A 15329-nucleotide genomic window follows, 5' to 3' on the forward strand; every position below is an offset into this window, starting at 1 on the left:
GCCCTAATTAACCAGATGATCACTGCCCCCCCTCCCACCCCCCAAAGACGTGAAAGAAAGCCCCTATCTTACAGAAAGTGAACCCGTAAGTCTTGATTATCTGTAACCAGCTGGCAAGTATTAAAAAACAAAGTAATCAGTCAGACTTTCAGTTTCTGTTGTTACCATTAAAAAGTAGACAGAAAAGTGTTTTATCATTTAGCCAAAAAACAAAACAAAACCCCAAAACCCCAAACCAAAAACCTTAGAAAAAACAGTCAGGTGACAGCTTTACAAAGTTAACAGCCACATCAGCTGGAATTGAGATATACCATTTTCCTCCCTCGAACACTGTTTAAAAAACAAATGATATAGAACAGCCTGATGAATGGAGGGGGAAATGAGTCATCATAAAATAACTAAGAAATAGGATCCTGTGAAATTTATTCTGCAGCAGATTTATCCAAGTAGAACCATATATATATAAATATATACATACAGATATACCCATACTGTACAGAAATTATATACAAAATGTGCACATAATATACACTGGAAGGGACAGAAGACAGCCTAGACAGAGGGGGAGACATGCTGATCTGCTTTGGAGTCTTCCTCCATCCTTCAGGACAGATTACAGAAGTAGTTGTGAACAGGAATGGCTACGGCCCCAGACAGTGAGATTCCCAATGTGTCTGCCACGCAGGCTGCACTCATTGCAAATTCCCGGTGCTCCTCCTTACTCTGGAGAGCCAGAGAGAAGATATAAAGAGTTAAAATACAGGGAAATTAAAAGACAAAAAAAAACTCATTCTCTGCTCTCTCAATGTCACTGTCCTCAAAAACTTACTCTCATTTATTACTCTTCATATTTACTCTCACTGATATATTAGACTCTTCTCACATTCTTCATTACCCACATTCCTTTTTTCTTCATAAAATCTATCCTCACTTCTCTTGTTCACCTGTCTAGTCCTGGATTTCAGCCAGCCCTATCATGATGCATTATTGGACTGCTGGCACTGATGCCAATGAGCAGAGTCAAAGGCTACAATATCATACTGCCTTGAAATGTGACTCCAAAAGTAAGACAGGCCAAAACAAAGTCTCCTTCCTGGAACTGAGTAACTTGGCAGCTCTGCGTTCACTTATACATTGCCACCTTAAAACCACCCTCACATTCATTCCTCAGCCCATGCAGTCTGCTTTCCCCTTCATGCTCACTCACCCTCACTCACGTTCTACCCCTTCTACCCAGGTCACACTCACCTCCTGAGAGATGTTGTTGAAGGTGTTGACATATGCAGCCCCACCTAGCAGCCCCTCATATACAATGAGGGTCATAATAATGTACATGCTGGGAATGAACAGGTAATAGACCGCAAAAAGCAGGAAAAACATATTCACGCACTGATGGAGAGAGAAAGAAAAAGATGGCAGAGGTTATATACAATAAACATGTTTTGGCCTTCACTTACAGCATAATTAACAGAAACTGGCCTCTTCTGGTCTACAGTGCCATGAGCATTTACAGCGAATGCTACATACCTGTAGAAGGTATTCTCCGAGGACAGCAGGCTGATTGTTCTCACTGATGGGTTGACGTCCTCGGCAGCCCCCTCCATCGGAAAGTTTACTAGCAAAGGCCTTTGCTAGTCCTCGCGCGCCCATGCGCACCGCGCATGCGCGGCCGTCTTCCCGCCCGAAACCGGCTCGAGCCGGCCAGTCCAGTATGTAGCAAAACAATACAGTTCAAGGGAAGACTCAACTCCAAAGGGGAGGCGGGCGGGTTTGTGAGAACAATCAGCCTGCTGTCCTCGGAGAATACCTTCTACAGGTATGTAGCATTCGCTTTCTCCGAGGACAAGCAGGCTGCTTGTTCTCACTGATGGGGTATCCCTAGCCCCCAGGCTCACTCAAAACAACAACCATGGTCAATTGGGCCTCGCAACGGCGAGGACATACTGAGATTGACCTAAAAAATTTACCAACTAACTGAGAGTGCAGCCTGGAACAGAACAAACAGGGCCCTCGGGGGGTGGAGTTGGATCCTAAAGCCCAAACAGGTTCTGAAGAACTGACTGCCCGAACCGACTGTCGCGTCGGGTATCCTGCTGCAGGCAGTAATGAGATGTGAATGTGTGGACAGATGACCACGTCGCAGCTTTGCAAATTTCTTCAATGGAGGCTGACTTCAAGTGGGCTACCGACGCAGCCATGGCTCTAACATTATGAGCCGTGACATGACCCTCAAGAGCCAGCCCCGCCTGGGCGTAAGTGAAGGAAATGCAATCTGCTAGCCAATTGGATATGGTGCGTTTCCCTACAGCCACTCCCCTCCTATTGGGATCAAAAGAAACAAACAATTGGGCGGACTGTCTGTGGGGCTGTGTCCGCTCCAGGTAGAAGGCCAATGCTCTCTTGCAGTCCAATGTGTGCAGCTGACGTTCAGCAGGGCAGGAATGACGACGGGGAAAGAATGTTGGCAAGACAATTGACTGGTTCAGATGGAACTCCGACACGACCTTTGGCAAGAACTTAGGGTGAGTGCGGAGGACTACTCTGTTATGATGAAATTTTGTGTAAGGGGCCTGGGCTACCAGGGCCTGAAGCTCACTGACTCTACGAGCTGAAGTAACTGCCACCAAGAAAATGACCTTCCAGGTCAAGTACTTCAGATGGCAGGAATTCAGTGGCTCAAAAGGAGGTTTCATCAGCTGGGTGAGAACGACATTGAGATCCCATGACACTGTAGGAGGCTTGACAGGGGGCTTTGACAAAAGCAAACCTCTCATGAAGCGAACAACTAAAGGCTGTCCTGAGATCGGCTTACCTTCCACACGGTAATGGTATGCACTGATTGCACTAAGGTGAACCCTTACAGAGTTGGTCTTGAGACCAGACTCAGACAAGTGCAGAAGGTATTCAAGCAGGGTCTGTGTAGGACAAGAGCGAGGATCTAGGGCCTTGCTGTCACACCAGACGGCAAACCTCCTCCAATGGAAGAAGTAACTTCTCTTAGTGGAGTCTTTCCTGGAAGCAAGCAAGATGCGGGAGACACCCTCTGACAGACCCAAAGAGGCAAAGTCTACGCCCTCAACATCCAGGCCGTGAGAGCCAGAGACTGGAGGTTGGGATGCAGAAGCGCCCCCTCGTCCTGTGTGATGAGGGTCGGAAAACACTCCAATCTCCACGGTTCTTCGGAGGATAACTCCAGAAGAAGGGGGAACCAGATCTGACGCGGCCAAAAAGGAGCAATCAGAATCATGGTGCCTCGGTCTTGCTTGAGTTTCAACAAAGTCTTCCCCACTAGAGGGATGGGAGGATAAGCATACAGCAGGCCCTCCCCCCAATCCAGGAGGAAGGCATCCGATGCTAGTCTGCCGGAGGCCTGAAGCCTGGAACAGAACTGAGGGACTTTGTGGTTCGCTCGAGATGCGAAGAGATCCACCAAGGGGGTGCCCCACGCTTGGAAGATCTGTCGCACTACCCTGGAACTGAGCGACCACTCGTGAGGTTGCATAATCCTGCTCAACCTGTCGGCCAGACTGTTGTTTACGCCTGCCAGATATGTGGCTTGGAGCACCATGCCGAGACGGCGAGCCCAGAGCCACATGCTGACGGCTTCCTGACACAGGGGGCGAGATCCGGTGCCCCCCTGCTTGTTGACATAGTACATGGCAACCTGGTTGTCTGTCTGAATTTGGACAATTTGGTGGGACAGCCGATCTCTGAAAGCCTTCAGAGCGTTCCAGATCGCTCGCAACTCCAGAAGATTGATCTGTAGATCGCGTTCTTGGAGGGACCAACTTCCTTGGGTGTGAAGCCCATCGACATGAGCTCCCCATCCCAGGAGAGACGCATCCGTGGTCAGCACTTTTTGTGGCTGAGGAATTTGGAAGGGACGTCCCAGAGTCAAATTGGAGCAAATCGTCCACCAATACAGGGATTTGAGAAAACTCGTGGACAGGTGGATCACGTCCTCTAGTCCCCCAGCGGCCTGATACCACTGGGAGGCTAGGATCCATTGAGCAGATCGCATGTGAAGGCGGGCCATGGGAGTCACATGAACTGTGGAGGCCATGTGGCCCAGCAATCTCAACATCTGCCGAGCTGTGATCTGCTGGGACGCTCGCACCCGCGAGACGAGGGACAACAAGTTGTTGGCTCTCGCCTCTGGGAGATAGGCGCGAGCCGTCCGAGAATCCAGCAGGGCTCCTATGAATTCGAGTTTCTGTACTGGGGAAAGATGGGACTTTGGGTAATTTATCACAAACCCCAGTAGCTCCAGGAGGCGAATAGTCATCTGCATGGACTGCAGGGCTCCTGCCTCGGATGTGTTCTTCACCAGCCAATCGTCGAGATATGGGAACACGTGCACCCCCAGCCTGCGAAGTGCCGCTGCTACCACAGCTAGGCACTTTGTGAACACCCTGGGCGCAGAGGCGAGCCCAAAGGGTAGCACACAGTACTGGAAGTGGCGTGTGCCCAACTGAAATCGCAGATACTGTCTGTGAGCTGGCAGTATCGGGATGTGTGTGTAGGCATCCTTCAAGTCCAGAGAGCATAGCCAATCGTTTTGCTGAATCATGGGGAGAAGGGTGCCCAGGGAAAGCATCCTGAACTTTTCTTTTACGAGATATTTGTTCAGGGCCCTTAGGTCTAGGATGGGACGCATCCCCCCTGTTTTCTTTTCCACAAGGAAGTACCTGGAATAGAATCCCAGCCCTTCTTGCCCGGATGGCACGGGCTCGACCGCATTGGCGCTGAGAAGGGCGGAGAGTTCCTCTGCAAGTACCTGCTTGTGTTGGAAGCTGTAAGACTGAGCTCCCGGTGGACAATTTGGAGGTTTTGAGGCCAAATTGAGGGTGTATCCTTGCCGGACTATTTGGAGAACCCACTGATCGGAGGTTATGAGAGGCCACCTTTGGTGAAAAGCTTTCAACCTCCCCCCGACTGGCAGGTCGCCCGGCACTGACACTTGGATGTCGGCTATGCTCTGCTGGAGCCAGTCAAAAGCTCGCCCCTTGCTTTTGCTGGGGAGCCACGGGGCCTTGCTGAGGCGCACGCTGCTGACGAGAGCGAGCGCGCTGGGGCTTAGCCTGGGCCGCAGGCTGTCGAGAAGGAGGATTGTACCTACGCTTACCAGAAGCATAGGGACCAGTCTTCCTTCCCCCGAAAAATCTTCTACCTGTAGAGGTAGAGGCTGAAGGCTGCCGGCGGGAGAACTTGTCGAATGCGGTGTCCCGCTGGTGGAGAGACTCTACCACCTGCTCGACTTTTTCTCCAAAAATGTTGTCCGCACGGCAAGGCGAGTCCGCAATCCGCTGCTGGAGTCTATTCTCCAGGTCGGCGGCACGCAGCCATGAGAGCCTGCGCATCACCACACCTTGAGCAGCGGCCCTGGACGCAACATCAAAAGTGTCATAAACTCCTCTGGCCAGGAATTTTCTGCACGCCTTCAGCTGCCTGACCACCTCCTGAAAAGGCTTGGCTTGCTCAGGGGGAAGAGCATCAACCAAGCCCGCCAACTGCCGCACATTGTTCCGCATGTGTATGCTCGTGTAGAGCTGGTAAGACTGGATCTTGGCCACGAGCATAGAAGAATGGTAGGCCTTCCTCCCAAAGGAGTCCAAGGTTCTAGGGTCTTTGCCCGGGGGCGCCGAAGCATGCTCCCTAGAACTCTTAGCCTTCTTTAGGGCCAAATCCACAACTCCAGAGTCATGAGGCAACTGGGTGCGCATCAGCTCTGGGTCCCCATGGATCCGGTACTGGGACTCGATCTTCTTGGGAATGTGGGGATTACTTAGTGGCTTGGTCCAGTTCGCAAGCAATGTCTTTTTCAGGACATGGTGCAAGGGAACAGTGGACGCTTCCTTAGGTGGAGAAGGATAGTCCAGGAGCTCAAACATTTCAGCCCTGGGCTCGTCCTCCACAACCACCGGGAAGGGGATGGCCGTAGACATCTCCCGGACAAAGGAAGCAAAAGACAGACTCTCGGGAGGAGAAAGCTGTCTTTCAGGAGAGGGAGTGGGATCAGAAGGAAGACCCTCAGACTCCTCGTCAGAGAAATATCTGGGGTCCTCCTCTTCCTCCCACGAGGCCTCACCCTCGGTGTCAGACACAAGTTCACGGACCTGTGTTTGCAACCTCGCCCTGCTCGACTCGGTGGAACCCCGTCCACGGTGGGGGCGTCGAGAGGTAGACTCCCTCGCCCGCATCAGCGAAGCTCCCTCCGCCGACATAGTCGGGGAGCCTTCCTGGGAGGTGGCCGCGGTCGGCACCGCACGCGGTACCGACGTCGGGGACCTCAACCTGGGCGATGGGCCAGCCGGCGCCACGCTCGACGGTACCGGAGGCGCAAGCACCGCCGGTACCGGAGGGGTAGGGCGCAACAGCTCTCCCAGAATCTCTGGGAGAACGGCCCGGAGGCTCTCGTTTAGAGCGGCTGCAGAGAAAGGCTGAGAGGTCGATGCAGGCGTCGACGCCAGAACCTGTTCCGGGCGAGGAGGCTGTTCCGGGCTGTCCAGAGTGGAGCGCATCGACACCTCCTGAACAGAGGGTGAGCGGTCCTCTCGGTGCCGATGCCTGCTGGGTGCCGAATCCCTCGGCGACCCAGAGCTCTCGGTGCCGACATAGGGAGGAGACCGGTGTCGATGCTTCTTCGACTTCTTCCGAAGCATGTCACCGGAGCTCCCCGGCACCGACGAGGAGGACGTAGAATCCATCCGTCGCTTCCTCGGGGCCGAGACCGAAGAAGGTCGATCCCGGGGGGGCTGTACCGCAGGAGCCCTCAGGGTAGGAGGAGACCCACCCGAAGGCTCACCGCCACCAGCAGGGGAATGGACAGCCCTCACCTGCACTCCTGACGATGCACCTCCGTCCGACGACATCAGCAGACGAAGTCTCGGTACCACCGACGTCGATACAGTCGCCCGATGCCTCGGCGCCGATGCAGAGGTCCGATGCCTCGATGCAGTCGATGGAGCGGCAGCCAAGGAAGATGGTCCGGACGCTGACGACGTCGATGCACTCGATGCCTCCGGTGCCGATGCCGACGAAGAGCCCGAGAACAAAACGTTCCACTGGGCTAATCTCGCTACCTGAGTTCGCCTTTGTAACAGGGAACACAGACTGCAGTTCTGAGGGCGGTGCTGGGCCCCTAGACACTGAAGACACGCAGAGTGCCTATCAGTGAGCGAGATTACCCGGGCGCACTGGGTGCACTTCTTGAAGCCGCTGGAAGGCTTCGATGTCATGGGCGGAAAAATCACGCCGGCGAAATCAAAAGCCGAAATGGCGAAAATTGAAGCACCAAAATTTAGAGGGAGAAAAATCTCGACCGAGGCCAAAAGAGGCCTACCCCGACAACGAAAGAAAACTTACGGGGCAAAAACTGAGAAATACGGGAAGGGCAGAAAACCCGAAAGGGTCTTCCGGAATACTACCGGAGCGCTTCCCGAACTTTTTCAAGGAAAAAAAGGACAAAAACACGTCGAAAAGGACGCGTGAGGTCGACTCTCTGGGGCACGAACGGCGTAACACGACCGTACCGAGTGCGGACGAAAGAAGACTGGCCGGCTCGAGCCGGTTTCGGGCGGGAAGACGGCCGCGCATGCGCGGTGCGCATGGGCGCGCGAGGACTAGCAAAGGCCTTTGCTAGTAAACTTTCCGATGGAGGGGGCTGCCGAGGACGTCAACCCATCAGTGAGAACAAGCAGCCTGCTTGTCCTCGGAGAATTAAATCTATCAAGAATTCTTCCCTATTTTTATATGGCTTGCCCTCTTCTCACCACTTAGTCCAATGAAGCCATCACAAAAAGTCTTTGGATCCAGACTGCAGCTTGCTACAAAACCTTGCATATATGCATCCTTAAGCCACTAGGTGTCACTGCTGTATGATGAGTTCAATAGTTATGAGGGACTAGAAAGCAGGAAGTTTGTTCGTGAGTGATTACTTCTGGTTACTCACGCCTTGATACAGCACTTCTCTAGTGAAACTATGGCCAGAGTCGGCGTGCTGAACCAATGACTCACACATTTCCCTGCACTCGCACTTGAAAGCTAAGTTTGGATTTGATTCTTTCATGTTTTATTTGGATTCCTCATATACTCTGTGGAGATAGCATTTATGTATATCAAAGGGTTTTTTGCCTATGATGAAAAATATACCCAACATTTACATACATAAAAACTCCACCCTTGTTATTAACCTATAACTATTGGGTTGGAGGTTGGGCTTGAATCAGAGGCTTTTTCCCTCACAGAGTTATAGATGTTGTGTTCTTTTGAGAGTTTTCTTTTGTCAATTACCTTGAGAGTTATATTTATATGACTGCTGTATGATGACACATCCTCCCCCCCCCCCCCCCCCAGAGTCTATGCCACATCTCCAGCCTGGCTGGACACAGGGTATGAACATATGAATACTGCCAGAGCACTTACCGTATAAATTACTATATAATGGAGAACACTTTAGAAGTCTTTACAGTGCAAACAGCGACATTTTCATGTGTAGACTGGCTACCATCTACACATGTAGATGTCTGGGATGTTATGATTCAAAAGGAGCATGTCGTTGATGTGGTTTGGTTTGCCACAATACATGTAATTTCTCATTTTACAATGGGATTATAGGCATATTCCCATTAAAGAAAAGAAAAGGAAAGGGGATGGGATTTGATATATTGCATTTTCTGTGGTTACAATCAAAGCAGGTGAAAGCTTGGCTCTTCAACCAGGCCTTTAATGGAAGAAGTAACCAACCTGTTAGTCCCACACACATATTACAGCAGGACATGTTTATCTACTCCTACCCTAGCTGAGATAATATTTAATGACCTATTTGACCTCATGTGCAACTTTCTTGAAATCAGTCCCCTTATTTTCTAACTCCTCTTACCTATCTATATGTTTCATCTTTGCTTATACCCTACGCTGTCTATTAAAATGTTTTATTACGTAGTGTTGACATTGTAAGTAGTATACTATGCCATACTTTGTATTGTTATTTGAATATTTTTACTGCTGTAATTGTCTATTGCTTATGTTTGATTTATTCTTAATGTACACTGTCTAGAATTCCTTCAAAAAGGCAGTAAATAAATCCAAATAAATAAATAAATATACAGATGCTTACTTTGTATCTGGGGCAATGGAAGGTTGGGTGACTTGCCCAGGGTCAAAAGGAGCTGCAGTGGGAATCAAACCCAGTTCCCCTGGTTCTCAAGCCACTGCATTAACATTAGGCTATTCTTTCACTCCCGTCAGCTTTTATACCCACTCTGAAGCAAGTGCAACTTTTATAAAAGTGTGTGTTTCGGTCAGTGCTTCACTTATGAGACTGAAATCATTACTAATGTTAATCATTCATGTATTCGTTTTTGCATTTAAAATAACAAAAATATTTTTTTTAAACCCTTGCTTATTGGTGTCACTTATGCAGGCCACCTTACATATAAGGGCTGCCTTTACATATGGAGGTTGCAAAATCACCACTTCCATGTATAAGTGCTAGCATTTATATCTATATGTGGAAGCTGCCAAGTGAGGCTGCTCTTTCTTTCTACGTTTATTTTTGGAAAATTGCCGCTCCCCCTGTATGTGCTGGCAAGTAGTTTCCATTTCTATTTATTCTAGATGTGGGTTTGCCGGCATCCCTTTACGTACTTTCAAAAGATTCCACATTTGGCAGAGCCTTTTGTAAAATATCAGGGAAATGTGAACAGCCTGATCTAAAATATCCTATTTCCCATGTTCAGCCCCTATGTAAAATGATGCAAAGATTGTTCAACGATTTACATTACACTAAAGGAATGCAACAAGGGAAAGAGATGGGGAGAGTCTTCTGGCTGTAGCCAGAGTTATTTGTCCCTAATTCATCTGTGTTCTGTTTATAAAGTTGACTGTGCCGACTGTTAGTCAGTGGGTGAATTTCTGGGAGAGCCGTAGGAGAGATAAAGCAGATCACACATCAAAGGGAGTCAAATCATTTATTTATAACAGGGGTAGATAGATCTCACACAAAAATTATCCAACGTGGGCCATGTTTCGCTCACAAAAGGGCTGTGTCAGGAGATACAAATTCAGATCAAAAAGTCAGATAAAACAATTTTTTACATAGCAAGAATATGTGGAAGCCAGTACAACATACAGATGGCCGCAACTAGTTCAAAGTCATGTTGGGCAACTTTTATGTGAGATCTACCCCGGCTATGAATAAATGATTTTTGCTGTGTGATGTATTTAGTTATCTCTGCGTGTGGTTTACAAATCACTGGTCCTCTTTTTTTAATCTCAGAGATGTTGGTAAGGAAAACCTCTGCTTACGCTCTCCACAGGAGAGGTGTGCATGGAGACATAATTTGGTCCCCATCCCTACCCACCCCCATCAATTCTTTTCCATCCCCATCATATTGGTACCATCTCCTCATCATTCCTACAGTTTTCTCTCTCATTTGCATAACCAACCCACATTTTGTAAATCTAAACATAAAATGCGACATATAACTTGTTAAAATTTTAACATAAAATAGGCATTACGTTGTTAAATATACAAGATTTAATTTTTTTTTTTTAGCTGAGGTGTTAGTGTTTTAAGTTTTGGTCCTCCCCATCCCCTTTGGATCAGTTCCCTCCCATCCCCACGGTAGTAATGACTGTTTTGTCACCAAAACTGTAGTAACCATAGATTTCCCATTGACCCCATCCCTGTGCACATCTACTCCACGGTTCCTGTATTTTATCTGTTGAGACAGATTTTTTTTGGACAAAGAAGCCTTTGGATCTTACACAGAAGTGACAGTAGCCATCTCCAGATAGATTTCCATGTGTATTACATTCTGAATTAAGAGTACTGGTGCACTAGGCTGTACATTTCTTGTGACACAGTCAGCAGTTAATGCAATTTCGATCACTTCAATGAATTTATTCTGTGCAAATCTGACACCAGGGAAAAAGGAGATTGAGAACTAGAGCATGTGTGAACCCGAAGAATATCCCCCTTTCCTTCAGCCACCCCACACCAATCTCCTACCTGCCTTCAGTGCGAGGCATGTGTTCACCTAAAAACAGAACACAACCTCTTTTGCCTTGCCATTGCTGCTCTGACCCGTCTGATCTACCACTATTGCCTTCACAGAAAAAGACTAGGCAAACATAATTGCACTTACTTCCAATTAGGAGGGGGGGAGGGAGCAGGAGGAGAGCACCACTATTGTTATGGGGGCTGTTGGGGGGAGGGAACACCATAAACATTCCTGTCCAGGACACTATCTGCAGGCCCAAGAGTTACAGTGAGGGTAACTTTATAAGAGAGTATGTACTTTAAGTGGTAAACTACTTGCCCATTCTGGTGTATTTTAGTGGAGTGGAGGAGTGGCCTAGTGGTTAGAGCACCAGTCTTGCAATCCAGAGGTGGCTGGTTCAAATCCCACTGCTGCTCCTTGTGATCTTGGGCAAGTCACCTAACCCTCCATTGACTCAGGTACAAACTTAGACTGTGAGCCCTCCTGAGACAGAGAAATATCCAGTGTACCTGAATGTAACTCACCTTGAGCTACTACTGAAAAAAGGTGTGAGCAAAAATCTAAATAAAATAAATAAATTTATGTGCAGATGTGGCCACAAACGCATGCATGTAAATGATCTCTTATGAAATACTGAGCAGTCAGGGCTGGTTTTACCAATTGAGGAGCCCTGTGCAGACTAGTTCAGTGGGGCTTCCCCTCCCCATCCCATGCCTAGCTGAGCTGTTTGTGTTTCAATAATAAGCCAATTAGCACCGATAATAATCGGGCCCTATCAATTATTGCTGCTAATGAACATTAATTAAAATTTATGTGCATTTTTAGGGACTGGGATATGTGCAGCTCTAAAAAGGGTAAGTGGCCTTGGGAGGGTCATGCGCAGATCAGGGGCATTCCAGCAATTTATGTGTGTTGTTATAGAATAAGGAGGATCTGTACCTAATTTAGTTGAGGGAATGTACACAGGGTTTACTTGTTGTAAATCCTTGTGTCTAAAGTTAGGCACTGTTCCCAGCGCTATGTGTTATTCTATAAATGGCGTCTAACTTTGAGTACCGTTTATAGAACAACATTTAGTATAGGGTTTTTTTTTGCGCCATTTATAGAATTTAGTCCTTAGTGCTAAAGTTATAGATTAGGGGACGTGTCCACTGTGGTGCATGGAATCAAGTTGCTCATTATTATTTGCTAACTTGCCATGTATGATCCAATTCACCATCTCCTGACCTGCTTTAAGTGAACCCAGAGTACTTCTTAAATAGCTCCTCAGGAGACCTGATGTACGCACACAGTCAGAGAGAGAGAGGGAGGGCGTCTTCTCCACAGGGTAATGAGAAAGAATGAGCAGACAGGCAAATAAGAGAAAAGGTGCTTTACCTGGAGCAGGGCTAGCATCCAGATTTTCTTAATTGACAGACACTTTACAGATGACCGGGATATGAAAACACCAGCTTGGTACAGCATCTGGTACCTGCAGAGACAGGACAGAGAAGCATATGTGAGAGACAGCATGAAAGAAAACAAAAAGAGAGAAACAAAAGGTAAAGAAACAAAACCGTGCGTAAAGGAGAGCACTCTGTCTGGTCCATACCAGCGATACTGCAGTGCATGTGTCAGGACTGTATTCTTGAAGTACAGCAGCTCGAACTAGAAGAAATTTAAGAGAAATTCATCATCTCACTTGAAAACATTCTGAGGTTCAGAAATGGAGCTACAGGTGTTGAAAATTACACAGGGGCCGATGCTCAAAACTTCTGCCAGTGTTAACATGGGGCTAACCCTCGGTTTGCGTGCTCGTTACTGTGTGCTGAGTGCTCTAATGGTTTCAGCGCAGGCACTGAAACCATTAGTGCAAACCACATTAAAATGCATTTAAATTTATGTTAATGCAGACATTATTCACACACCTCACTGATGCTTAAAAAAAAAAAAAGTTTCTCATGTGCACTTACTGCAGGAAACTTTTTGCCAATTCTGGGAAAGTGTTGTAAAGGGTTGGTTGAGAGGTGAGGTGTCTAAAGACACCCCTTCTCTCCCTCTGACCTGGACTGCTTCCTATAATAATAATAATAATAATAATAATAAAAGTATTGCCTGGTGGTCTAGGCCCAATCAGTTTTCAGCATCTGCCCCGGACACCCCATTCCCCCCACCAATAAAAAAAATTCCCTAGTGGTTCAGTGGCCCCCCTGGCTTGCACCCCCTGCCAGTCATAGATTGCCCTAGTGATCTAGCAGAAGCCCATCTCATAGGAGGCAGGAGCGATGCCCACTCTGGATGCCATCTTCAAAATGGCAGCACTCTGCCCTGCATCCAAGGATGCACCGGGTGGGCCACCACCATTTTGAAGATGATGCCTAGAGAAGCAGGCGCGAATGGGTATCGTTCCTGTCTCCTATGAGGTATGGGGGGGAGGGGGTTTCCACCAGGGCATTTTTGTTTTATGTTTGGGGGAAGGGGGTTGGGTACGTGGGGTTAGTGTGGGTGCTGCTAGACACCAGGGATATATTTGTGTGTGTGGTGGTGGTGGGGAGGCGGGAAAAGATGTGGAGTTGGGTTGGGTTTAGAGAGTTGCATGGGGACAGAAATTTCACCCATCCGCAATGGAATCTAACCCATACCCACCCGTACCCGCAGGAGTCGATGCTATTTACTTGCTTGCAACCTTCTGTTTACTCCCAACCCCACAAGCCTCCCGCGGTTATTTGGATGGTATTTAATGTTCAGCTAATGAGTGTTCCAAGCCTCATTCTGGTGGTCCAACTGCCTCTCTCCATATATTCCAAGCCTCATTTTGGTGCTCCAATTGCTTCTCTCACTGCATTCCAAACCTCATTCTGGGATTTTGACTACACTCCTTCAGTGTTGCCAGGTGGGCGGTTTTCCCGCCCAATTGGGCGGTTTTCCGCGACCCGCCGTGGGAAATGTTTGCCCGCGGCGGGTCACAGTTTTTTGGGCTTGTTTTGGGGTCTTTCGGCGGTTTTTTAAAGCGGTTTTTCGGGCCGCGGGGGGCAGGGCTAGTGGCGTTTTGGGCGGGGTTAGTGACGTTCTGGGCAGGGCCGATGATGGGGGAGGCAGGGCCGGTGACGGAAGAGGCGGGGTCGATGACGGCGGGGGCGTCAGGGGCGGGGTTTGACTTTGGGCGGGGAAAAAATTTTCCACCTGGCAACCCTGCACTCCTTTGAAAACATAAGAATAGCCATACTGGGTCAGACCCATGGGTCCATCTAGCCCAGTATCCTGCTTCCAACAATGGCCAATCCAGGTCACAAGTACCTGGCAGAAACCCAATTAGTAGCAACATTCCATGTTAACTCCAGACTCTGTTCCTTTTGTCTCGCCGCACCTTATACCTGGAATGGGCTTCCTAAGCCATTATGTCTAGCTCCATCCCTGGCCGCCTTCAAATCCCAGCTAAAGGCTTACCTGTTTGATGCTGCTTTTGACTCCTAACTTGTCACATGCTCGGCTTTATCTTGTCTTCCTCTCTTCAATAGTCCCTTTCCCTATGTGTCCTTCTGTCTGTCCTACCCTTATCCTTATTGGTCCTGTCTGTCCTAATTTAGATTGTAAGCTCTTTTGAGCAGGGACTGTCTTTTCTTCATGTTCAATTGTAAAGCGCTGCGTATGACTGGTAGCGCTATAGAAATGATTTATAGTAGTAGTAGTTAACAATCCCAGGGCAAGCAGTGGCTTCCCCCATGTCCATCTCAATAACAGACTACGGACTTATTTGTCCAAACCTTTTTTAAACCCAGATAAGTTAACCACATCCTCCGGCAGCGAGTTCCAGAGCTTAACTATTCTTTGAGTGAAAAAAATATTTCCTCCTATTATTTTAAAAGTATTTCCATGTAACTTCATTGTGTCCCCTAGTCTTTGTACTTTCTGAAAGAGTGAAAAATCGATTCACTTCTACCCGTTCTACACCACTCAGGATTTTATAGACCTCAATCTTACCCTCAGCCGTCTCGTTTCCAAGCTGAAGAGCCCTAACCTCTTTAGCCTTTCCTCATATGGGAGGAGTTCCATCCCCGTTAATATTTTGGTTGCTCTTCTTTGAGCCTTTTCTAATTCCACTATATCTTTTTTGAGATATGGCAACCAGAACTGAACGCAATACGCAAGGTGAGGTTGCACCATGGAGCAGGGCCGGTCTTAGCAAGTGCGGGGCCCTGTGCAGACCAATTTGGTGGGGCCCCATCCTAGCCCCGCCCCTGCCCTAGCCCCATCATTTACTCACATTGCTATGTACAGGAAGATGAATGTTTTAGAAGTGAAACAGGATTCGTGACAAGTTAATGCAAGGCACCACTGCTTTCT

At 48.3% G+C, this 15329-nt stretch overlaps 1 protein-coding gene across 2 annotated transcripts in view; it reads right to left on the reverse strand.

Annotated features, from left to right (window-relative positions):
- Positions 1-537: 537 nt before the first annotated feature.
- CLN3 (CLN3 lysosomal/endosomal transmembrane protein, battenin) overlaps positions 538-15329 on the reverse strand; it is a 71506-nt gene continuing 56714 nt past the window's right edge. For both annotated transcript variants that reach the window (XM_030210163.1, XM_030210162.1), the window contains 4 exons: positions 12598-12653; positions 12384-12477; positions 1249-1389; positions 538-723 (listed from right to left, as the gene is read on the reverse strand). In XM_030210163.1, the coding sequence (XP_030066023.1) occupies positions 604-723; positions 1249-1389; positions 12384-12477; positions 12598-12653 (411 nt within the window). In that variant the 3' untranslated portion in view covers positions 538-603. The remainder of the gene's footprint in view (positions 724-1248; positions 1390-12383; positions 12478-12597; positions 12654-15329) is intronic.

Source organism: Microcaecilia unicolor, chromosome 7 (assembly GCF_901765095.1).
Source record: "Microcaecilia unicolor chromosome 7, aMicUni1.1, whole genome shotgun sequence".
NCBI lineage: Eukaryota > Metazoa > Chordata > Amphibia > Gymnophiona > Siphonopidae > Microcaecilia > Microcaecilia unicolor.